At 42.1% G+C, this 26,547-nt stretch overlaps 1 protein-coding gene across 6 annotated transcripts in view; it reads right to left on the minus strand.

Annotated features, from left to right (window-relative positions):
* LOC115360364 (kinesin-like protein KIF21A) overlaps positions 1-23,573 on the minus strand; it is a 62,123-nt gene extending 38,550 nt beyond the window's left edge. For all 6 annotated transcript variants that reach the window (XM_030053246.1, XM_030053248.1, XM_030053245.1 and 3 more), the window contains exons 1-2: positions 23,191-23,573; positions 128-350 (exon numbers count right to left, since the gene is read on the minus strand). In XM_030053246.1, the coding sequence (XP_029909106.1) occupies positions 128-350; positions 23,191-23,234 (267 nt within the window). In that variant the 5' untranslated portion in view covers positions 23,235-23,573. The remainder of the gene's footprint in view (positions 1-127; positions 351-23,190) is intronic.
* Between the last annotated feature and the right edge of the window lie 2,974 nt (positions 23,574-26,547).

Raw genomic sequence — 26,547 nt, forward strand, 5'->3', positions numbered from 1 at the left:
TTCCTGTGGTCTGTATGGTGTATACTTGTTATACAAGGTCATAGGGCGTTAAATTCTCCTTTCATCTCATGTTCAGAATCTCGTCTTGTAAAGAACAGTGTGACAGACCTCAGCAATAACGACCAACCTGTCCATAAGCAAAGACGGTGGCGTTGTAGCCCTCGAAGCAGCCGTCAATAAGCTTCTCGGTACAACTGGCATAGATGGCGTCCTGCTGGGAGTCCATGTCGAACACGTAGTCGTAGGTAAAGGCCTTGTCCTTGCCCAGGATCACCTGGGGCTCCCCGGGCATCACATAGGTACAGATGTGGCATCCCTCAATCTTCTCCCTGGCCAGCTGAGGACGAATCCTGCAACATACAGACAAAAGAAGAGATTATTCAAAAGATAAATAATCATCTATGATATCTTATATAGTATATTAGCCTACCCATGTGTTACACTCAAATTATGCGTCTTCAGTCAATTAGTAGAATACCGCAGTGCTGTCCTTTATATTGCTGAGCCCTAACATTTTATTGATACATAAACTGTAAAGATGCACGAAATGTGTACCATAAAAGTTTAGTGCTTGTGTTATCATAAAACTGTGCACAGCAAGGGAGAAACAGCAGTATCAGGGTAAGAAACACCTTGAAAAGTTTACAAAATGCATGTGAAGTTAAAACCGAAGGAGCAAAAATCGGCCAAGATAAGTAGGGGTGTTACGTTTTTGCATTTCACCCTGTTTTTATTGTTTTCCACAAACTGCCAACTATTCATAAATGCAACGACTGCTGGTCATGGACCACCAGAGGTGATTCATGGCATCAAATGACCAGGCGATTCTTTTCAGCGCATTCTGGGCAAGGAAATAGAGGGGCTTTCTACAGAGTACACAGCCTGAAAAAAAAAAAAAAAAAAACACACACACACACACACACACACACACAAAGCAGCAGAAGAGAATCCTGACCCCACACAATCACTGCATCAAAAAAAAACAAACAAAAAAAAAAACAAGAAAACTCAGAAACAGAGGGTGGAAGATGGACTGACTGAGGACAGAAAGTCTTCTGTGAGGCCTGCCACCAGTTTCCAGTGGTGGGACGAACATGCCAGATGTATGGGGTTTAGGATTTTAAATAAAGCAAATCTTGCTTTACTTGAAGTGAAGTTTTAGTAGTTCAGTTTAACTGCCACCCCAAAATATCGCTAAAAAAAAAATCTTACCCTGGTGACCGTATAAATCACATTTTAAAAGAAAAGATCATTTTCATAACATCTCAGATCTGCATCTGCACTTGTTGTGCACTGAGCAACGTTGACAGCCACCTGTTGATTTTAGATTTGCGTCTCAGCCAGGGAGAGAAATTACACCGACAGCGGAAAAACGCAAAGACCAACACACGGACTCAAGGCCAGAAAGAAGCAAGGATGCTAAAACTCTCCATTTACATTTTGCACTGCAGGTGTTTGGCTGAGAGTCTAATGCAGAGTGATTCACAACAAGGGAGCAGGTGAAGGACAGGCTGACAGGAGGCACAGGTGCTGACGGCCAGTATGGGTGTCACAGGCCTGTTGTTACGCCACAGTCCTTCTTACCACCTTGATGCTCACCCTGCTGGTGATGCCATCAATATATCAATTTTTTGACCCTTTGACCCAAGCCTGAATTTTGAACCACGCATCAAAAAGCACAAAAAAATGACTTGTCCTTATTCAATTATAACACCACAGACAGGATTATGAATTTCGTCTCGGCTGTTACAGTGCTGCTCCCGTCAAACCGTGCTGTGCAGTACAAAGCACACAACTTCAACGTCAGTGTGTTTCAAAAATAACACTGTCGTGATGTGCTGGGCTTCATGACCCATGGAGGCCTATTAAAAGAAAGGAAATTTTGAAAGAAAATTCAAAAGTAAAAAGGTAGCAATGACAAATTAAGCCCTATTTTCTTCATCTGATACTGTTTTAGTTTTTGCAAATGTGTGGGTTTCGGCGCAGCAGCCTGTCACTCTGACCCAATACTGTGGCCCAGAAAACCTGCCAGCTGGGTTAATATGTACTGCACTAATGTGTGTGTGTGTGTGTGACTTTATGCCTGAAAAACCTCAAATGCTGAATGTTAATAAAGGCTTCCTGGATGCTGACCAACTGAAATCTGGCCATGGATTAACCAAGATGATGTGTGGAGAGAGAGAGAGAGAGAGAGCGAGCGAGAGAGAGAGAGAGCGAGAGAGGGAGAAAGAAAGAGAGAGTGAGAATGGAAAAGAAAAACAGTGTGTATGACCCGGGTTTTATACATTCAAAAAACGTCAAAACGTCATTTAAAAAAATAAGAAATCCCATCCCTGCATGTGGGAAGACATTCTGTGCGACACTGTGTAAACGTGTGAGACCGTGCCACACAGCCCTCGCTGGCTTCTCGTGGTCAAAAGAGTTGATTCATTCTAGCTATTCACAAACTAAGACACTGACAGAGGCTTGAACGCTGAAAGGTTTCTGAAATGTTTGTTGTGCTCCTCCTCTTTGCAATTAACCCTCTGAAACCGAGAAGCCCAGGGGTGGGCTTTCATTTGGACAGGTTTTATTTTACTCTGTGAACAAGTTGAATACTAATAATGATGATAATAAAATAATAATAATAATAATAATAATAATAATAATAATAATTTTTTTAATTGGCCATGAAGATGCAGTTATCTGGGTTTGGAAAGTGAAGAATCACAAAAAATAATGATAAAAGACTGGAATCTCGACTAAATGGTAAGTCATGTTATGTGAATGTGGCCATGTCAGGCAGGTTCATGTAGGAGACACTGGTATGATATACATATATATCCACAACCAGGGGCTACTGTCTCGGCCGTGAGGATGCACTAAGAAGCAGCTCCAACATGAAGGCACTCAGAGCTCAAACATCCACCAAGTAACCTTATCAATTAAGCTTACATTAAGTTTTAAAATCCTGTTTTTCTTTTTTTTTTTTTTTTACTTAAAGAAAACTGCATTTTGTAGATGCAGCGACTAGATGAAATCGCCTGTTATATGAACAACTCTGTAGTTGGTTAGGGTTAGGGTTAGGGTTAGGGTTAGGGTCAAAAATGTTGTAAAAATGTTGTAAAATTATGTTATTTGGGTTATTTTTGCAATTTGCACAGAGTGAAAACAAAATGTGATTTTATTTTTTATTTTTTGATTGAAAAGGCTATTTTTGAGTTTTAATTTTAATAAAAATATTTTTTTATGCCTTTTAAATTTTTGTCATTTTTTTTTTATCCCCACGGTATCAAAATGGTATCAAGTATCGAATATTTTCCTGGGTATCGATATCGAGTTTGAAATTTTAGTATCGTGACAACCCTAGTAGTTGGTAGTAAAAATAAACTGGTTACATCAGCTAGGTTATACTGAGTTAATGATATTTCTGTTTTAAAGCCTAGGCCATATCATTTAAAGCACTGCCAACTCCGTTGTTGCACTTTGAGACAATACTAGTCACCCACTACCACTCAAAATGTAATGTGACGCCATGCAGCATAAAAGAAAATGATCTACTGAGGATGCATAACTAATTTTGACACATGAATGTTCTCCTAACTTGATGAATAAGTTGACCTCCTCACAACTCAGTCCATTCCCTCACAAGAACTCCCCTGGCAGGACAGCCTCGGTAAAAGAGCTTGCAAATCAGCTTGGAAGAAAAGCACCTGACAGTGGGCCTGCCTGTCTGCCTGTCCTGTGTGGATAAGGGCTGCATTGTGCCTCCAAGTTCAGGGGGAGAACAATGCCGTGATCCGAGCACAGTGCGGCCATTGTGCCTGTCTGTGTGTCACTGGATCCCAGCGCGGACACCAACGCCACGGCTGCAGGATTACACGGCCGGACGAAGGGATGGGAGGAGAGGCAGCGTCCTGTCCAGAGGTCATGGGATGTCCCGTGGACTAAGAGTTCATTTCTTCACCTGGCCTGTCTCTGTCATGCATGAACCTTCTACGAATATTTATTGCATTTAATGTCAGGATGCGTGGCTCTGACCTTTGAACTCTTGCTTGTAATTGTGGTCATCGAGGAATTTAAGCTTATTCTTCTGTTGCACTCAGGAGAAGAACTTCTGCTAAGCACCTTCAGTGCTGCAGTGTTGTAGATGAGACAGAAGTGGTCTAAACATTAATTCAAGATGTCCTTAATGAGAGCACATGGGTCACACTCGGGGTAGACAAAGCAATGAAGCCAGAAAAATCTATTTAATAAAAGGACCATACCAGTGATTTTAAATGTTTAGCCCATATGGTACCATTTACCCACATTTTATGTTGCAATAAACCATTTTGAAAATCATATAGGGGTACTAAAGACTTCACAGCATATAATCAAATATGAATTGTGATGTTCAGCTACTGCAGCCAGCAAAGTCATCACCATTCATAAACCACAGAATTGTGCAAGGCAAATGTTGCCCCGGGGACTATTTTATGTTTAACTCTGCCCAATTCCAAGTCATCAAAACACAACAGTGCTGCTGCTTTTAGGATAACTAATGTGGACAACTTTATTATGGTGATGGAGTACTGGTGTGAAGAAAGTTTGAAGTCTTTGAAAATTCATTTTCATATCATAACGGAAAGAAGCTTTCATATCTTAGCGGAGTTCTAAAATATGACTGCTTGCTTTGGGAAAAGATTACCAGAAACGTTAAGCATAAACATTTTGTAGATATAAGTATTACATTATAAACATGCAAAATCACTGGAATGGTCCTTTAAAATCAAAGAAAGCTCTGTCTTAGCTACAGTTACCTAGACTGGTAAAAACAGAAACAGTGAAAAGCACAGTCATTTCACCGCAATGGACCTTTGTGTAGTGTTGGCTAAAACAGAATCCATGATTTCAGTAATCATAGCACACTAACCATGTCAGATGAATACCAAAACTTTACCAACCTTCGTTACCCAGCCCTAATTCAGTCCCTGACAGGAAATCTTCTTGGAAAATGAATTTTGATTCTTTAAGAGCGAGCACTCAATCCAGAGAAAGCTGGAATCGGCAATGATGACTGAACCGGCTGCAAACCGATTTCCTTGGAGGAAGTTCTTCAAAGAATCTGAGCAGGAAAAGTGAGTGAGTAGTAAATTTTCAAATCCCCCCACGACCTCTGCCGAGGTGCCCATGAGCAACTGCCTCACCTTCTACTGCTGTGAGAGCTGCTCAGTGGCTGACAACAGACGACCGAGCAGTTCCCAGGTGTGTAACTGTACGGACAAGATGTTAAAAATGATGAACGATCCCTGGGTAAATTACGATTAAGGCAAAAACAACAAACAAATCTGCTCTTAACCCTTCTCAGCCAGTAGAGGTGGTAAATAATCTACAGAGCACGCTCCACGGTTTGGATCGTCTCATGGGGTTGCTGAAACGCATAATGAACATCATGCCAGTCAGAAAAGCAATTAGCTTGCATGTCAAATTCACCGTGTCCCACCAATTAGATGTTTCCTGTGACGGAAAGAATGTTCTAGAAATCTAATCCACTCCCATAACCACAGGGGGGCCTTTGTTTCAGACGATTTAACATGGTAATAGGCTGCGTAATCCTGTCTGTTTCCAGCCGCCACAACAGCCCTCTCCTGATGGCACCTCACACATTCACTGACAGCCCTTTTTCACCCACACATTCACAGTAAAGACTTTCCTTCCTGCAGATCTGGCTGAAACAAGGGTTTTACCATCATATCAGTTTTTCTGTTTCTCACAAATTACAATGGTAAATGAAAAAAATGGTACTCAAGTGTCACTATGAAGATATTTAAAAATGAGAAGGATTAACAACAAGCTTATGCCTGCTGCCTGTCACAGAAACCACTGGACAATGCTAGACACAAGCTCTCACCATTTATATTTTCTTGCAAGAATTATACTAGCGCAGTGAACACCGAATACAGTCAGGCTGTTTAAATGTGTTGTGGTTTGAAAAGTGTTTGATTTAAATGTTCCCTTTTAGGCTTGAGGAAGGCTTTGTGTTCCCCTAACAATAACAATAACCTCTTTGAAATGTAAACTATAAAAATGATGCTTAAATGAAAAAAAAAAATAAAATTGCACTCAAGTTGTTATACCTGAATAACACTCAATTTTGAAACCAACACTCCTGAGTCCTCTATCTCTAACCTCCATAAAGCTTCAATGCCAAGTCAGTGATCAAGAGGACAAAGACAAAGACATGGACATTAGGGGTGAGTATTGGCAAGAACCTCACGATACGATACGTATCGCGATACTTGGAGTCACGATACGATACGTATCACGATATTGCGATTTAAATACAGTTTCTGTATATGTACATCAAATGATATTGATCAGAGCATCAATTTGTGAATTGACGAGCATGTGAATCACTGTATCCTTGGAATATTCTCTTTATTTGATTAGCTGGTGCGTGGCAGGGCCTTCTGAACTCTACCCGGAACTCATTTGATTCCTCTACCTGTAGGGCCCTATAACATCTGTTTTATTTTTTCCCAAATTCCGTTTTTTCTGTTTTCATTTTTTTTTTAAATTCCGTTTTTTACCTTTTACTCTTATTTTACTACCAAAAAAGAGTGTGTTTTTAATGTTAATGACTAAAATGTTAATGACTAAAATGCACACAAATGAAATAGAAATTACCTTAAATTAATTGAGGTAACAAGTAACACTTTATTTATTTATTTATTTAACAATTACATTGACAGACCTAACAATTCAACTACCAATGAATGAGCAGTAGAATGTCTGATAACATAGATTGAAAAATAAGTCAAAGTGATACCTCTTCTCTGAATAGACAAGCTAAGCCAGTGTGCTGCTGTTAGCCAGTGAAAATAGAGCGGAGTGGCAACTCTTCGCTTTGTTACACAATCTATGTCAGTGCGCTGCTGTAGCCTGGAAATTTTCTTTGCCTTTTGGACTCGTACGGTGCCGGTGCAGTTGTTGTAATGTTTTTTTTTTCTTTACCTGTTCCAGGTATAGAAAAAAAAAAAATAGCAGCGCAACTTGGTGGGCGTTATCCTAGTAATATCTCTGTATGAGAAATACAAGGTGTGGCGTGTGAAAGGGTTGAAATGCGTGTCTCACGCCCAATGCGCAAGACTTGAGAGCCCTTAAACATGAATCATTATTCTAAAAATATCGATATTTGGAGTTGAAAAATCAATTTCATATTGGGCGGCAAAGTATCGCGATATATCGCCAAATCGATATTTTTACCCACCCCTAATGGACATAGTTTGTCGATGCAAATCATGTGAAAAATTGTATTATATATATAGTATTGCAGGGATTGGTTGCATTAATATTAATCACTGCAACTGTGAAATTGCAAATTCCTGGAGACACCAATATCATAAATCCGGGGTGTCAAACCGGTGCCATGGAGGGCCGAGAGGCTGAGGGTTTTCATTCCAACCAAAAACTCCACCAGGTGATTTCACTGATGAGTTGACCAATTCCATCAGCTGTAACCTGAGCCTTGTTGTCTCAAAATACGGATGGTGCTGAAATGTTTGTGGCGATGGGTCTGTTCGGGGAATTTTGAGAGTTAGGGGTTGAAGTCGAGGTCAGAGGTCAGGTGAGGGTCGGTGTTGAGGGTCATGACGTTTGGCTCTCCTGTTTGAGATACAAACTCTTGTCGTCCAAAACAACAAAAACAGCTGTTTATAGCTCCGTTTTCGACTCAGCGACACTGGGGATTAAGAGGCAGCTTGTTTCAGATCAAGTCTGAGTTGAATGACCACCGGTTCCAACACAATGTCATAAATGAGACTGTTGAGTAACACGAGAACAGTCCAGCAGAGAAAACTCTCCTGCCTTCTGCGGAAAAACCTACAGCTGATTTATGACTGATGTATCACTGCAAAACTTCAGCTGTTGTCTTTGCTTGACATTTAATGAGTTTTTAAGTGAACTATTTTTAAATGGCCCACTAGGCTTATACTGTTTCATCTACATTGTTGTCCTTCTTCTTTCAGTGTTGTGTTTTGCTACCCTTACTCTTGGGTTTTATCACTGAGCAAATAAATATAAATTAATTGTAGAGTAACACCATCATTTATTCATTGGCTTTGCCTCGGGGATCTTAAAACGACGCTCAAAACGCTGTGGTTTATCTGCACATTTACAAACTAAACAGCCCTGTTCCTGTTGTTCAGCTCGGCAGGCAAAGGGAGGAGGTTTTTCTGATCCCAAACGATCTGTGGAGCCTGGACGCACAGCGCAACACGCCCAAACCTGCTACACCCCCACCACCACCACCACCACCACCAGCAGCAGCAGCAATCCCCTCCTACCCCCCCACTCCCACAGCCTTCACTGCTGCTGCTCCACTGCACTCACTCAATAAATCATTAGGGGCGGCTGCGCATCGCCGAAAGGGAGCGGCAAAAGAAATGAAGGTGTGTGAGTGTCTGTCTGTCTGTCTGTCTGTCTACACACTCCGCTCTGCTTCATCCATAGCTGTGTTTCTACGCAACTGTCAGGTAAATGTCATTTAAGCTGTTCAAAATGTGCAAAAAAAAAAAAAGTGTGATTTGGGTGTTTACATGTGCAGGGTTGAATCAAATAAACTGATCTCTTGAATACTGGAAGACAGAAAGACACATCTGCAAAAACTAGTATTTCAAGAACTGATTAAGTGAGTGAGCTGTTAATCTTCCTGTTGGGTGTCAGCTGATTTGAAGACAAAACAAAGAAATGCACTTGTGGCACCCTAGAAATGGGAGTGACAGCAGATGTGACATTCTTGGGAGGTTGTGGTGGGCATTTCACAGAATGTCCAAAGCCACATTTGTGCAACGCCAACGCCTCATGATTTACTAAAGAAAATGCATTTCCAACACTAACTGTAAGAAAAATCTAGCAATCATAAAAATGTAATATTTTGTCATTTCCATTCAGATTTGATTCATGTAAGGCCTAATTCACATCATTCACAGCTGATGAAGTCACACTGGCTCCTCCACAGCCCCATCTGTGTGTGTGTGTGTGTGTGTGTGCACTGCTTAGTTTGTCGTTGCTGAAAGAGGGCTTCACCCAGTCATACTGAAGAGGAATATAGCTAGCACTTAGAGCAACATTTTTTTTTTTTTTTTTTTCAGAAGCAACCTTTGTCCATGCACACACAGCCAAAAATCAAAGCCACGCAAACAAAAGCGAAAGCCACACCCCCCGTGGTCGCTGCACACTGGAGAGTAAACAGGCCAGATCTTTCTGCGGAGACTTGCTGAGAGCAGCAGTACGGCTGCTTAGAGATGATGTCACCTGCCACCAGCCTGTCCGCTCAACTTAAAGCATAACATCTGACCGTCCTTCATAGAGGAGAGAATTAAGCTTGTGTGAGGGACAGTGCCAGTGTGTGTGTGTGTGTGTGTGAGTGAGAGAGAGAGAGAGAGAAAGTAAATGCGACTGAGAGAGAAAGTGTGTATGATAGTGCCATGGCTCAGCGCCAGACACTGCAGCCTGCTGTGCACATGCCTCCTTGCAGTTGTGTACTTGTGAGCGTGGTGAGGCAGCAGGGATACAGTAGCATGTTAATACCTCTGGTTATATTCTGTCTGAGGCCGCCAGCCTCCGAGAGAACCCTTTCTCACATTACAGCCACTATAAAACACCAGACCGGACCTGGGTCAAACGTTAATGGCAAATCATTCTTAACATTTCTTGGAAACCAAATCTAATACAAGATGGGTGTGGTCTGCCACATTAAGACAATTCAGAACAGGTCAGGGAGGTTGCAAAGGACAGCAAAGTACCTTTGCAATTCTTTCCTGAAATACTGTTCCTTCTGTCCTATTTTAACTTTCTGCCAGTCACTGCATTGTGTTTTGTGGCATACCCCACCCATCTGACATCCAGTTAGGCTACAAAATGACCAGAGAAGTATTTCATATGACTCGGGCCTGCAGCACGACCTAGGAAATTGAAATTTGTTGATTCAAACAGTGACAGGGTCCAACTTGCTGGATGTTAATAGTAATCCTCCATCAGAAAAACAATAGTCCTGAGCGAGCTGGGTGCCATATATAGCTATAAATAGAGATAGTAGTTACACACAACATAAATAACTAAAGTTACTGTTACTATGCACACGTGAAAGGTTGTCATATCATATTTTTACTATACTACCACTAAACTATTACTATGCTTATGCTGCCATTAGACAAAGGTACTGCACACTAGTAATATGCATGCAACCACCTCTGCAGTGAAGGGATTAGAATGAAGGTGCTTAGCTCGTGAGTGTGGGGTGGGCATGACGAGGATGATGGGGAGGAGGGTCCACAGAGCTTATCCACTCTAAAATGGAAGCTTGTCCTCTGTGAAAGCTCAAAATTATGTCTGGATTTCACCAAACTGTATTTTGAAGCCTGTTCTCCGCCTCTTTGTGCATAATTCTGTACAGATATAGATACTGTAGAAGTCCAACTTTTTTTTTACAGCATATTTTCTGAGCTACTGCAGCACTTTGGCTCTATTCTCAAGCGATACTACAACTTTTGTTCTCTTTTCAAATCAGATAAAAGTGGTTAGGAACTAGCTGCCTGAAAATTGGGTTTGTATTGTGCCAGCAAAAGCCATTTTTTGCGATCATCTCTATAGGCTCGATGTATCTTTGTAATCATATCTGTAGCCTTGTATCACTTTATGCACCTGGACTCCTGTGGCCTCTATGAATGGGTAATGTAGTTTTGACTTGAGCTGACTTTTGCATTTGTCATGACTACTTAGTGTACATCTACATTGCCCTCTACTTGTTTAGCAGTGTATGGTTTTGTGATGATGCGTCTGTCTGCATAGAGCTTAGGCAATTATCAGGATCAGCTGACTGGTTGTTTGCACCTGTATCATCATGACCTCATTAAAGTCCTGAACAACTGAGACGTTCACTTTTTTATCCGCACATTGTGCACTGGAGAATGTTTTCACTGCAAAATAGAATAGATTCAAAATATAATCTCAGCCTCATCCCTTCTGTTTTTTTGTCTACACACAACCCAGACCACTCTTGTCCTCTGTGCACCACTCGACTACATATCGCGTCACTTCTAAAGACTTTAAAGCTCATATCCACGGTGAGTCACGCTATTTGCTAATACTGTATAACTGTGTCTTTATGTCTGGGCTTTACTCTACTCTCTGAGCTTTTACTGGGTGGAAATAAAGGGTGGGGTTGCCATGGTGACCGGTAATGGAAGCAGGAATTAAAGGCATAATCCGATCCCATCAGGATAATATGCTGGTGTGGCTGGCTGAGCGACACGAGGAGAAAGGACATCAAGGACTCGCTCAGCATCCTGCCACCCATCTGGAGCTTCACAATGAGCTTTATGAACTGCCGTGCCAACCGGTTAGACAGAGCATTTCACACTGCACCCATCCTTATCACTGATGCTTCAGTAAGGCCTTTTCACGCAGCCTTTCCTTGCCTAGAGCTCCCCTCATTGCGATGGGCTAATTTCACTTCAAGTGTTCCCACATAGCCGGGCCTTAGATTCACAATCTGTTAATTCCTAAAAGAGTAGCTTGCTAAGCTTGGGTTGAAGTCAGACTAAGGCAGCTTTAGCATACACAACGAAAGCAAACAAGACATTTAGTATGGAGCCAGAGGGACAAGTGTTTTATTTCCCCCTCCACATAATGTGGTAAGTGCTTGGTGGAGAAACCCTTAGAGATCCTTAATTTTTTTCTAATCACTCAAACAAAAGCTGTTTTGGCAACAGGCCTCAAAGCCTGACATCACGGCTCTGTCTAATCTGACGACAGGTAAAGGCTCGCCTCTCTCAAGGGAGACGGAGAGAGTGATAGGAAACCAAACCCCTGAGCTCCTACTGGAAACCTTCCTGTGCAGGGGGAAAAAAAGCCCCTGGAGCATAACAACCACAACATATCCCTACAGAAACATGACATTATCAAGAAACAGAATACTATTTCTATCAGCCACACCAAAGGACAATTCAAGAGTGCGTTCATGAAAAGAATGAATGGAAACTATATGCCCTGATATCAAAAGGTCATCAGCTCATAACTTCCAATGGCTATAGAACGTATGGGGTTTTGAACAAGAATGCGATTTGTCCAGTTTCCATGGATAAGGGCAGAAAGGAAAGCTGTAACCACAGGCCTAATCGGCTCAAACTGGCCAAATATCACCTAATTTATTTTAAAAATGCTTTTAACAAAACAAAAAGCTTGTTGCTAAGTGCCGCACAGTAACAAAAGGACATAAAAGCTCAAGGGTTAGTTAGTGCATGAGGCCAGAGCTGAGGCCTATGCCACTGCACATGCCTGAATTATCTGCATGCCAAGACTGTGAGGGGTGATAATGCCATACTGCTGACCTGGCCTTACTTGCACATCTTCAGCTAATGACATGTTGGATATGTGCAGATGTTCGGCGTATCCCGGAGCTCGCAGGCCTTTGGAAATGTGCGTTCCAAACAAGCAAGCAAGCAAGGCCGACTCCCTGTGGCACGCTGATAACGGCTTTACTGCTTCCTGCAGGTCAAGGGTCGGGACGCAGACCACCCCATCATTATTAGGGGAGAGGAGGGGAGAGCAAGGCAACAGGATGTGTCAGCGAGGGATCAGCTGTAGCTGTCAACATGGAAAAGGGAAGGGTGTAGGGGGGGTGGAGTGAACTCAGACCCTTTCCTCCCCTCATAGGCATATATTGTGTATAGCCTTGCATGCGCACACTCTTAGAAAAGGATTTCAGGTGACATAACAAATTGGAGGTCTTTGGCTCTTGAGTTTTTTCGAGTCGTCACTGTGTTGGTGCAAACACTAGCTAATATATCAAGAGCAAGCCGGTGTTATAAGAGGTAGCACCGAAATATTAAGGGTCTGTCGCATTTGCAAAGAAAGCTTCCTATCTCAGGTCACCAGATTTTTGGGAGCAAATCCCAGGACATTTGTGATTAAAGCAGTATACCCTCATTTACAAGCAAGACAGAATTCTTGGGGTCTAGCTTGAGATGAAAACAACAAATCACAAGAATACCAGTGCCATCCAGAGAAGGGGGGGATGCGGGGACATCTCAGGTTACAGGTCCGGCCAGGGACAAAGCATCAAATCAGGGGACTGTCCCATGACAACGGGGACATCTGGTCACCCCATTCCTCTCACCTTGATACCAAATTAGGAAAGCTTCTTATTAGGAACCTATATATTAGGCACTTTTTGCCCATGTTCAGGTTAATGAATACACAACTGAATGGTTTTCCCAAAAAATTGGTTTGAGGCAAGGACATGCTTTATCTCCAACATTGTTTTCAATTTGACATGGACTTTTAGGATAAACACAGTTGTTACTTGTTACACAGTTGTTAATGACATTAATAAGGTTCTGCTTCATTTAGGTCTAACAGAGGCTGCCGTTCATGTTCATGTCGACTCACTAGAAAGACTGCTACACTAACATGGAACACCGGTGTTTTATGTGGAAATGGCTACTATGAAAAAGATTTTTTGACAAATTTAAGCTAAAACATACAAGAACCGGTCTTGTGTATTTACATTTAACTAACTTTAATTCCAGGCATGTTTAATTCCAGTGTTATGGGATCCTAGATAACAAGGAAACCGCTTGATGTTCCCTTCCTTTGTACAATTTTGCACAAAGGAAGGAACGTAACTAGGATGTGTCCTTGGCCTCCTGCCACAGTAAGCCAGTCCCAGTAGGCTGAATTTCCTTGAGGATCTAAACCTCCCTTTCTCAAGAATCTTGGTGCAATTATTTTTTCAGATCACATTGCCCCAACCTGCTCAAGCAACCAAACTCTACACACTCTGATTAGACATAATAAAGGAATCTGCATTATCAGACTATTCACCTTTACTTCAGACAACATTACAAAATTGAACAGCACCCACACCAACACACTCTTTGAGCCATCTATCTTTTTTCTAGACTGGTTGTTCACATATTTACCCATTATTTCATCCATTCTTTATTTAACCAGGTAAAAAAAAGTCTGACTAATATTAAAATGTATTTTACAAGAGAGGCCTGGCCAAGAAAACACAATTGCACAATTTGCAAAGACAACATTAAAATATCATAGATTCTCACAGTAAAGGACAGACAGCATCCAAATTACATATTTTAAGGTTGAAATTAGCGGGCAGCCACCTCTGTAATGGATGTTTATAACTGTGGCAGACACGGTTGCTGGGAGTTTTGTGACAACTTTGTGACCTCTCCACATATGTGTGTCTGTGTTGACCTTAACTGGGCACATCAGTGTGCTGAGAATGACACCTCCTTTTTAGGAGTGCACACACATGCACACATGCGGAGCTTTATATGATAGGTGTTGATTAAATTTGGCTGGAAGGATCAACTAACGCGACAAATAAACTGTGTACAGTTATCTGGTGCCACTAATGGCAGACAGGCCAAGCATCTCATATAACAGCAACAGATCCTAAAAGCAACAACAAGTGTGCCATCATGATGCAAAAAGCACTCGCACAAAAACACGGCACAATATGTCGCTTTCTTTCAACATTTTGTTTTATATTCCATTTTTAATAATGTTGATGTTAATGAAGATAGTATTATCTCTGCCAGGTGGCAGCCTGGAGGAGATCATGTGTTTGGTCATGGGCGTGTGTGTGTGTGTGTGTGTCCACAGTTAATATCGCAAAATGCTGGGTCTATCAGCCTAATAATTTTTGTGCACAATTATGACTGTATAACAAAGAGCCTCTCGTGGTTGCGGTGATTCAAAACCTCGTGTTCCTGTTACTTTCGTTCCCTCTCTTCATTCTTCAACTGTCAAAAGTCAGCGGAACACAGAGCAGATACACCGGAGAAAAACATGGTAAAAAGTGTCAGAGGTTGATGTAATGCGTCAACAAGTGACTTAAAATAGGTTAAATAGCCTGTTGCTTCACAACTGTAAAAAAAAAAAAAAAAAATGACTATATAAAACAGCCATCGCTGAGTGGTATAAATATATTCTTTACAGGCCCGATGATTCCCGCAGACATCCCCGACTACTGAATAGGTAACATGGGTCACCAATTACTGACACTAAATGAACTTCTTAATAAATAAGAATTTCAATGGAGAATGTTTAGAGGATTTGCGAACCTGTCAAGAATAAAATTATGGTGAATACATGTCTTTTTTAGGGAATGCTATTGTCAGCATGACAAAATCTGTTAATAATCTTAAAAATCCTATTTTAAAATGTGGGACAGAAAAAAAAAAAAAAAAAAAAAATCACCACCACCACACCAGAAGAGTTGTGGTTTCTATGCACCTGGTGTGGTCCACATCAGCCACAACAGTATTAACAGTACGTTTAGTCTAAACCTACACAATAGTAACGATAGATAACATGGACAGGTACTACTGAAAATACCATTATCTAACTTGGGGAGGAAAAGAGGACGAAGTCACAAGTGTGAAGTATTTGAGTGCATGGCATGGCATTTCCTCAGAAAATCCTCTGCGCTGCCCCTATCCTGGTGTCAAGCCGGGGCTCCAGTGTCGCTCAACCATGTGGTGTTGACACAGGAGTCCCATCTCTGTGTCAACCGTGGGCCACTGGTTGAGACAGCCAGACAAAAGCTAGCGCTGAAAATGCAGAGGAGGGGAGGTGCAAAACAGCCAGCCGCTATCTCCAGCTTTCAAGGCAGTAAGATAGAAGATAATAGGTTAGGTAAACACACCAGCGGAGGTCGAGTGGAAGGCAGCTCGCTTCCTCGGTTAACCATTTGCATCTCTGCCCATTTTGGCAGCGCGTAGCCATTTAAGGCAGTTATGTTTAACGCAGATATGTCACACGGTGGATATTCACACCTGATGTGAATTCAATCAGCTAGCTCCTCATAAATATGCAGATTCAGACAGCTGCTGGGTGATACCAGCAGGTGGGGAGAGTTCATTAGCATATGCTGCCTTTAGCACCATTTAATACAAAACTATTTTTGACACAGTAGGGTGTCTGGCTGCTTCTGGGCACATAAATTTGTGAGAACTTGGTCACAACAATGAAAGACTGCCATATTGTTAAATGACCTGCATACTGAGAGCCCAGTGTCGAGATATCTTAATTATTTCATCAGAATTGCACCAGCAGTGTCTAAGTTGAAAATTCTGCCATTATCCTGCCTCATTAGGCCAGGCGGTGAAAATTAGGACAACTGGATGTGTGTGTTAAATTTCATGTCATTCAAACTTATGCATTGAGAGTTGGGGCCAATCAGTGCTTTAAGGCTGGATTCCTCTGCCACTGTTGTGTCCACATTGCATCATATATGGAGCGCGCAATTTTAGAATCAACTGCATTTTAGGGAGAAGCACCATAGAAAGCATTCCTCAACATGTGTAAGTATGGCTTTACCATGTATTAAAAGCAACATTACCCAATTGCACTCAATATATGCTCTGTACATATTCAGTTTAAGTCTCGGTAACGGCAGTGGAACAAACATGTGCTTCAGTCATCGAAAAGTTAATCACAATGATTCAAGCACAATGTGAGTAGTGGAGCCACTGCTATCGATTTCAATGTAATCATTCAATCAGCATCCAATGGCTGCAGGCAATGGCTGATGCTCAATGGCTGCAGTGAAGTCCAGACTCTAACTTAACACAGTGACTAACCAACTAGAAGACTGCAGATCACTACCGGGTGTATCTGTCCTTTTGTGGACTACAGGCTACCTTATATGCTGATTAAAACTTGGGAGAGACTCAGCATCCAGAGGTATTATCAAATGAGTTTCATATTACAAAATAAATTACTGCATGTTTCAAATATAATATAGTACAGTACAGAAAATACACTGTGAAGCGCAAAGATACATCATCCCTCTAAAGTTTGCTAAAAATCAGACTAGCAGTGAGTTAAAGCACATTAGATTTAAAACTGTGACCTTTAACTAAAGCCCCGTCCACTGGCCCAATCAGTGTGTTTTGTTCCGCTGGAACACAGCGCAAAAGAGGCCTTACCCCTCTCAATTTAGTCAAAATGAGGCCAGTGATATCTGAGATATTCAAGATGTTACTTGAGCTATCATGTTTAATAGACAGACAGACAGTCCAATCCACCCCCACCAAATTTATGGTGAGGGGCACAACAGGTCACTTTACTGAGAAACACTTCCCCTGGTAAGTAGCGACAGCCTCCTGACATAAATAACAAGGTGACAGCTCGCTAAGCAAACACTGCTATTTGTGACTGCGAGGCCTATTTCTGATGCTTTGCTGGCAGTTTGATGATGATAGAAGTTAAGTTACATTCACATCCTATTTGTAGTGCCGCTTCCACATTTAGATGGGCTGCCAAACTCGCCCACCTCATCTGGGTCCTTAGCTGGTCAGATGTTTACAACGAGGACAGCGGCGATATCAAGACAGACTTTGCTGATAACATTTTAGACATGAATGAAAAAAAAAAAACAGATGGAGAAAATGAGACAAAGAACGAGAGAGAAGGGCAGCAGAGAACGACAAAGCTAGTGACAAAGTGAACAACATATTTGCAAGGGTGTGGTGTGCATGTAAGCCGCTCTATAATTACATCCAATTTATTCTGCATGGCCGGCTTGTTTCCCTGAGCGCAATCTGACAACAGAAAGCGGGGGAGGCAGCGTCCATGCCATGCCGTGAGCATGTCCACATGTGGTGCGCGTGGCTCCGCGGCTGCAGGCCCTCTGCAGCGGTGCAGATGCGTCTGACAGAAATGTGCTGACTCCTCAGAGGTCATGATATAGATAACTGAGGTCTTCCAGCAATGCTGCGGTCAGTCAGCGTCTATTTTCAGGCAAGTTCTGTCTAAGTGTAGGCTATGCTTAGTATCATCTTGAAAAGGAATAGCCCTCTGTCTAGAGAGACTGAAAACTTGCCATACTAACTGCCAAACCAGTTTAATATGGAAATGAGTATGCAGTTGGTACTGTTCAGTATTAGCATGTTTTCTGATTTCAAATTGATGTAAGGTCATTTATGGCCGTGTCAGTGACTATACTGATGAATATCTTCAGTCCTACAGCAGGAACATGGAAACTGGGCTCCTTTCCTTTGGTTACTTGTTAGACTGGCAATCTAGGATTTTTTTTTTAAGCCTAAAGTACCGAAGGCCACAAAATGTCAAGTTATCCTGCTCTCCTCTAATTTGTCTTTCTCAGAAAATCTTTCAAGGTGCACGACACAAAATTGCAGAGGGTTGGTTTAAATGAAAACCTTGTGGACTCAAAAAATGTGGACGAAGGACATAATTTCTCAGGAGTCTGATAAGGAGGACAACTGAGACTCAACCACTGAATAACACTTATTGTACTTTTTTTTCCAGTTGAATCCTCAGTTCTGCGTAGTGCACAAAATACATAAAATGTCAATATTTGGTCTTTTTTTTTTTAAATGTTACCAACAACATCTGCTGTTTCATATAGACAACGCACTGTGGTGCTTCAGAGTTATGACATCACATGTATTGTAAAGGTGTGGCCTATGACAACAACACACTGGACAAATTGACACTGTTGGCAATATGTCAGAATTACATTGGCTTGCCATCTGTGCACACTCCTTTATGACACGATAAAGCGCAAAGTGATGTAAGGTCACATTTATGTTACACTGTAATCAGCCCGGTCTATTTAGGGCCGACCTCGGGTGAAATCCTGCTCCCTTGTTAGAAACACACACTCCTTAAACTAGAGCTCGAGGCAAAGTGGGCGCTATTCATAGCTTCCGTCTGGGTACCTCGGCTAGCGCTTTAACACTCTGGCTAACGCTTCAAAAGCCATGTGGCATGTGCAGAGGAAGTGATCCAGCCCCATGCTACCTTTCTACAGGCGTTTTCTGCCAAAGAATGTGGCTCTTAGCAGGAGGATGCAGAGCTGGATGGAACACAGCCAACCCTGAACAGCCGGACAGAAACTGAGGAAAAATAACCTCATACACCCTGGAGGTTATGACAGAGAGGATAATAAAGAGGAGAAATGACATTATTACCGCTGATATTGTCTTGGATTGCCTTGATGACCCGCTGAATGCTTTGCCTTTTTCTACCATTTCCAGTTAGATACTAAAATGATTAAGTGATAAATGCTCGCCTGGTTTCAGGTTGGTTTAGTTTGGCTTCATTAAACTACGGTCTGCGGTTTTATGGGGCGTTGGTGGCAAAAACAAGTATTGTCAGGTATTCAACATGAGAGTATTCAAGTCTTAGCTGCTGGGCTGGTGTTGCAGCATGAAAGCATGAGGGTGTCAGAAAGCAACAAAAATACACCAGACAAACGGCAGTAACAATGATGGGAGGATAAACACACACACTGATACATGCACACACGCAGACGCACAGGATCATGGGTCATCGTCTGACTCCTGACAGAGCGGCTTGGCTCAGTGGACGTGAACAAAGCACCAGGCCTGCAGAGGCTTTGGACCCGTCGGGGCTTTTGTGTTTGCATGGTGCTGCCATGGGTAACAAACACACATCGGAACAATGCAAACGTCCCATATCTTCTTCTTCTTCTGTGCCTCGGGTGCTCCTCCTTCAACAGTCCTGTCTTGATTTCTTTCCATCCAAATAAACAAGTGTCTCTCTTAAGCAGCAAAAGTGAATTTCCCTGTAGTTTTGAACCAAGATTTTGGGTGTACATTCTGGTACAAAAGTGTGATTATTTATTCTGTTTTGCTTATACAGCCAGATATCATACTGATCCTTTACGTGTGTTTCTTAATCCTTCTGAATAGTCTTTGGTTCTTGAGCTGAGCACTTCCAGCCTTTTATTTGCACTGTAAACCTTCACAGGTTTCAGCTGGGCTCAGCTGAGCCCAGGCTTGGTCTGGCCAATAAATGATTGGATATATCTGCTCAACTTTAACCGTGCTGTTTGTCTTAACAAGTTTGTCTGCCGCGGTTAACCCTCCTTCTACAGTCATGAACTCGTGAACTACGACCTCGGGCTTAAGCTTAGCCATTTCAACCAGTTTATGCATGTTTCCAGGTCTTTACATTTAAGCACGCGTGTAACTTAATCCTTAAGAAGTTTAGTGACTCATTACATTTCATTATCGTGATTTTTATGCCCTTCAGCTGAGCGGCCAGATCAACTAGTTTTTTACTGGGGGGGGAGCTTAGGATGTGTTGGTTGCTATATGTCACTCAGTTGTTAATGAGCTTGCCAACAGCGGTTGTCATGACTGTGAAGTTGTTATTGTAACCACCCATAATGGAAGCCGCTCACTCTCACTTTGATCCGCACATCGTCACCACATTATGCCTGCTGTACGTTGGCTGTGGTGCAGGAGTTGCCCCAGCAGGCAGGTTCGACCAGTACCAAGGAACACCACAGCCCTTTCCTTCTGCTGTACACTTCCCATTACAAAACTAACGCGACACACTGCACTGTGCAAATAACCCAACTAAAGTACAAACGAGAGTATGTTGTAGTCAGAAAGGTGTGTGCACTGTCAGTGCTCACTTATACTGCACATGGGTAAACACACACTAGGGTCAGAAATGTGAGTTGACTGCAAATGCTCTGAGCTTTGTGTACTTTTGTGGAAGTTTGAAAGAACAGGTCGGCCTCTGTTGAACCAAGCTGGAGGCTTACACCGATTGCTCAATCCTTAATGGACCCCCCCCCCACCCCTCATGCCCTCACCCACCGGCTCCTTGTCCAAGATGAGATCAAGCAAATTACTGGCCTTGGGATAAGCTGAATACTTTTGCATCATATTTACATTTCAGGCATTTAGCTGAGACACTCACTTACGCACAGGAGATTACAGCCATAACCAAATACCTGGGAGCTAAGCTTGATTTGGGACTTCTAAACAGCAGAGCAGTGGTTTGGGCCGTCACACCCAATTAAAGCGGGTGAGGCTTGTCAACAATCTTGTTGAACCGTTTTTCCCCCAATTGGAGGCGGTTAAAACATGCCACTGCACATGAGTAAAAGAGGCATATCTGTTTAAGCAAGTTGAGGTCATATACAGTAAGCAGGTCATATATCCATCAGCCGGTGGCTTTCACCAGCTTCCTGCCAAAGTGGCTGGCAGGACTTTACCAGTGTTTATTCAACGGCCGGTGGTAATTTCCCACCCTGGATATAACTGGGAGACAAGGCTGAACAACACTGACAAGTCATCATATGTCAGCTGCAGTATATTTTGCATTATAGTATACAAGCAGATTTTTCAACATTTGTAGATTTTTAAGCACCATTTTAATGAAAAACAGATGTTGCTAACTACCCTGCTCTGTATAAATAGAATTTTTTGGACTCTAATAGTTTTATTATTGATTGCGCAGCCTTACAGGGAGCTACACTGGACCGATCCCCTACTGGATTCTTTGTGGGTTACTGGATAATGAGCCTCTACAGCATTAGCCTACCTGCCTCTACAGCATTACCTGCACCACAGCACCATTGGGGGAGATGGTTACAGCCTCAAGGGAAAATCCACTCACAGACTGCATCAAACTGTGGCGATAAACGCATCTCAAGAGTTGTTTGGTAAAGCGTTTTTGTAATCTACATTTTCGATGCACACGCTTTCCCTCAATTTGCCCCATCTCCTTCCACTTCGGTTACTGTTGTCCTGTCTGTCCTATATGACTCCTAAACCTTACTCAAAAACACAAAATGTCCTGTGGCTGCGCTGCATTCTGGTCCGGTGAGGCTGCTGTTGGAGGATTTCTCTGTCTAGGATCGCTGAATGACGGTGCAAAATGGTGAGCCAAAAGAGAAGCCCTCCCTCTTTGAGTTTGAAATGGTGACACCAAACTCTGATGTTTACTGGTGCTGTTTTAGATAGCTGAAAGATCTTCTATTGGACTCCATCATAGCTGTGCTGGCACATGACATGTCATCATCTACATATAAAAAAGGCACCACGGAAAAAAAAAAAAAAGAGCCAAGAAATGCAAGCTCTAATAGCTATTTTTTGAAAGTGTTTAAGGGTGAAATCCTTCTTATTCTTATGGACATGGGAGACAGTCAGCTGACTCTGGTCATACAAGCTCCTAACACGTGCTGATGATGCACATGTGTACACAAAAGCAAGTATTAGTGTAGGGACATGTGCAAACACCACAGCGGAAAAAATGGGAAGCAAATAAATAGCCATTATTTTTCATTTATCATCTATGCCAATTGTTCATTTTTATTTTCCTTGTTTGATATTCACTTTGTTGCTTTTCTTTTGACAAAAGCCGCATGGATAATCATTTTAATGATTAATCAGAATTCATATCACTATCAAAAGGCGTACAAGCTTTGAGAGAGGACAAGAGAAAGAGAAAGAGAGAGTCTGTGGCTGCCCAATTTGCCACTGTCACTGTGCCATCTCACCAGCTGGGTGGGAGCGGCCTGTCTCAGTACAATACCACACATTAAATGCATGGTGTTCGCAAGAAAGAGAGGCCTCATTCTGGCTCTCTGCTGAGAAATCTATCACGTCTGAATCAAGAAGGCTTCATCTTTTTCCTCCACTGGCTTGCAGCAGTGGTGACGGCTGAGACTGGCCTGTGCTCATGCAGCTCCAGACGCACAAAGAGTACATTTAACAGTGTTACAAAGCCAGACTGAACGGCTCACTGCCCTTTCCTTGAAACCTGGCTGTCAATGAAGCAATTCTTTCATCGATTAGCTGTCGCTCAGCAGGGTCCTTTGAGAGGATGCCCAAGATCAGGCCTGGCACTGGAGCAACACAGGCTGATTCTCTCTCTCTCTCTCTCTCTCTCTCTCTCTCTCAGCTGCTACAATAGATGATATCATCCATCTTTATGCCAAGGGCTGCAGAAAATTGTCCAAGATGAGTGAGAGCTCTGCGTCTTGCTCATGCACTTTGCACTGGGCGTATCGCTGTGTCAGGGCGGATATGGCAGCACAATTCAACACGCAAACACCTGAAAGCTGCAGATGCTGGGAAAAGGTGAAGGAAAGCTACACTTGGTCAGAGCTGCTCGTCGCGCCCGGCTGGAACTGGGTCACTGTGCTAAATTAAAAAAAAGCCGGTATTAATGCATGGATGGAGTGTGTGAGATGTGGCTGGAGCTGTGGATCAACAGATGCCGCTGCTGCCGGTGGCATGCATGTGGTTTGGTAGGCCGGCGGCGGCACTGACAGGTGGCATCATCAAGCCGCCCCGCTGGCGTTTAATCACGGCAAGCAAGGTGAAAATTATAACCTGAGTCACTTACCTCAGTGCCACACGGACTGAGCTGTCATCCTGCCCCGTCGTCATGATTCCTCATCCAATAATCGATACACAGGAGGGGGAAAAATCCGTTCGATCCGTGCTGATTTCTGGCCAATAAAATAAAATAAAATAAAATAAAGAACACTCCCAGCTGGCGAGTGGAACGAGCAACGCAGGAGCTCACCTCGATTTCGATTCCGCCATTTGAAAAAATATGTGTGCTAACAGTATTTTAACCATAATAGCAAGGTAGGGGCGGGGATGTGCGCACAGCGTAGCCGCATTTCCAGTCTCCCCTCAGTGCATGTGTGTGTGCGCAGTGGTGCCGGGTGCCCGCCGTGCCGCCGCGGTGGCTGCAGCCGTCATGCAGGCTGCTGGCTGAGGCGAAGCGCCGCTGCGGAGTCGCGCTACTGTCTTTCTGGATGTAGTCGCAATGCGTCAGCAAGCCACGCCCACCCCCCGGCGGAGGCTGCGAGCTGACGTCGCTGATTCACGTCCCGTTACTGATGGCTGCCGTCTTGTAACGTGTGTAACGGCCTGAGTTACATGTTGTTGTGCCCCCTGTAGTGTGTCCTGCTCCTTTCGATTGGTTTCCATACTTGTTGCATGCATGAGAAATTTGTCTGGCCTCTTGCAAATTAAATATAAGTAAGACACGTGACATGAATAAATAAATAAATAAATAAAATACAAAATTAAGCGTTTTTCAATATATATTTTCAATAGTCTGTTACTCGTACCCTATGTTTTTTTTTTTTTTTTTTTTATTGTTGAATTATGTTTACCACTCATGATGTAGTTTTGACCCCGTTTAATTTTACTTTTCCTCCCAACTGTCAATTGTTTATTCCCATAGCACTCGAAAGCAGCATTAAATCCAAATGGGTTTGACATTTAACATTTAACAATTCAGGCCTACAAAGAAAGAAAGAAAGAAAGAAAGAAAGAAAGAAAGAAAGAAAGAAAGAAAGAAAGATAAAGGCCATTGAAAAGCAGTTCACTGCAGTAAACTACTAACTTCTTCATGCAACTTTGAATTTCTAGTCATCTCCAAAAGGCGACTTCTTCTTTATTTTACTGGAAACAGAAGTTTTCATGTCTTTGAAACTCTCTAAGGATGGATGTCAGTGAAAATAAGCTCAGTGTTTAAATGCTATCATAAAGATTTTATTACAAGGCGCATTACCATTCCAAGAGGCATTTTCCTTTTTCTGCATTTCCACATTTTCTACATTCCTTAGAACCTCATTTTCTGTCATCTTGTCTAATTCTTATGTAATTATACATAAGAATTAGACAGGGATTTGTGATGATCAGGACTTGTTACAGACTGACTAACAAAGCCTGTAATTTTCCACATTTTTTTTCTTGTTCAGTTTTATAAAAAGAATCCAAATTATACTGGTTCCAAATAGATAAAAGACTGAGACTAAGTCTTCTGTACAAGTGTCTGGGTATGGCACCAATCCGCAAAAACCCACAGTCTCCCCTGTACACACACACACACACACACACACACACACACACACACACACACACACACACACAAAGACACAGTGTGTGAAGTGATTTATTGCAGATTGTTTCCTGTGTCACAGCTTCAGCAAAAGTGTGTTTTCATCCTTCAGGGCAAAGCTCTTTGAATGAGTCTTTAAATGTTGATTGAGATGCTGCTGATAAAATACATGGACAAGGTGAGGAAAAACACAAGTTAAGAAATAACCACACTTTAGGAAGAAATTACCCCCATCAGCCAGAGTTTAGCCACTCATCTAGTCATCCCTGAAGGTTTAAATCATCGGGCAAGCCACCTGGATTTACTTCACTGCATCACCTGCATTATATTTACATAAACTTCAAGGTTAAGGCTCAAGTTCATCTTTATTAGCTGGCACAGAGAGAGCTGTGCAGCCAAACACACACAGCGCAAGGACAATACATGCAAGGACAAGTGCATTTACAAGACATAAAAATAGGATAGAAAATATTAAAAAAGCACATGAAATGTTTGTATAAAGTACAAATGAATGAGCAGAAAAGCATTGTGGGAACTCCGTGGTCTCAGGTGTGTTCCATGGCAACAAAATGTTCAAAGGTTCAAGGTTCAAATCAGTTTTACTTTGATCAGTCCAGCAGGTGCAAAAATGTCAAATAAATAGCGTTAATAAATACAATACTACTAAAATGTGTTCAATACACATTCCTCTTTTTTACTGCAAGAATTGTTACGGTTTTATTTAAGCGTTTGAGGGAGAAGACTAACAAAAATCCCACACAGTTAAAGTGGAGTTGTCTACAGTCCCTCTCCAGTCCAACAGATGCTTGTTCTCCAGCTCCTCACTCAGTCAAGCTTTAGCGCCATCGTGTGGCCATGAATCATCACAGTGACAGAGCGGGACGCGAGTACAGTAGGCTACACACAACAGTGCTGCACTGACAACATGGAAACATCAAGTGATCCTGAAACATTTGAGTTGCGTTTTTGACAGTTTTTTTTTTTTATAACCTACATTTGTTCATTTTATAGGTGGCATAACCAACATAATAAAAAAAGAGAAATGTTCAAAAAAGTCAAAAGGAGTCACTTTAATATAACAGTGTACACGTGTGGGCTAATAAAAAATGGAGGCTGATATCTCAGTGTAAAACAAACACGTACACACTTTATGGGTTTCCTCTTGCTGGAGGTATTCTCTATTTCTGCTGATGTTGCTTTATAAGTTGTGCAGTGTTTAAGCACTGTCAGGATATCCAAATGAGGTTAACATTTTGATAATGCATTCATAAATGCATTATTGCCATTTTTGGAACAGTAAAGAATTGCTTTATATTATAGGAAAATATCTTCTTTTTTGGGACAAAATAGGAGGATGCATCTGAAGGAAATATTCAAAATGCTAGAGAATCAAAGGAAAATAGCAGTAACTTCAGTGATTAATAAATATATATGAAGTTGCTGTAGTGTACTTTTGTTTACACTGCATCATAATGAATTTGTTTGCCCACAGCACTCCACCTCTTTTAAAAACCTGAATTAAACACTAATTTGATTAGTCTATTTCTTTACATCAGTGTCGTTTTTACTCAACATAGTATTCATATATCATATATTGTGTTTGACTATAAGAGGCAGCAAAGCAGCAGATCTTTACATACTTTGACCTGAAGTAAGAGATTTCTGTATGAGCTTCCACTGCTAATGGAGCAGCTGGAGGTACCAGGGTGCCCAAGTGGAGATACCATCACCAAGGATGAGCTGCCACTTAACCACACCTTCTCACTCTCTTAAAGGCCCAGATGAAAATTTCAAGTCAAGGTAATACACAGTGGTCTCACGGAGGCAGACTGCTTCAGTTCA

The sequence above is a fragment of the Myripristis murdjan genome, chromosome 6 (genome assembly GCF_902150065.1).
Source record: "Myripristis murdjan chromosome 6, fMyrMur1.1, whole genome shotgun sequence".
In the NCBI taxonomy this organism is placed as follows: Eukaryota; Metazoa; Chordata; class Actinopteri; order Holocentriformes; family Holocentridae; genus Myripristis; species Myripristis murdjan.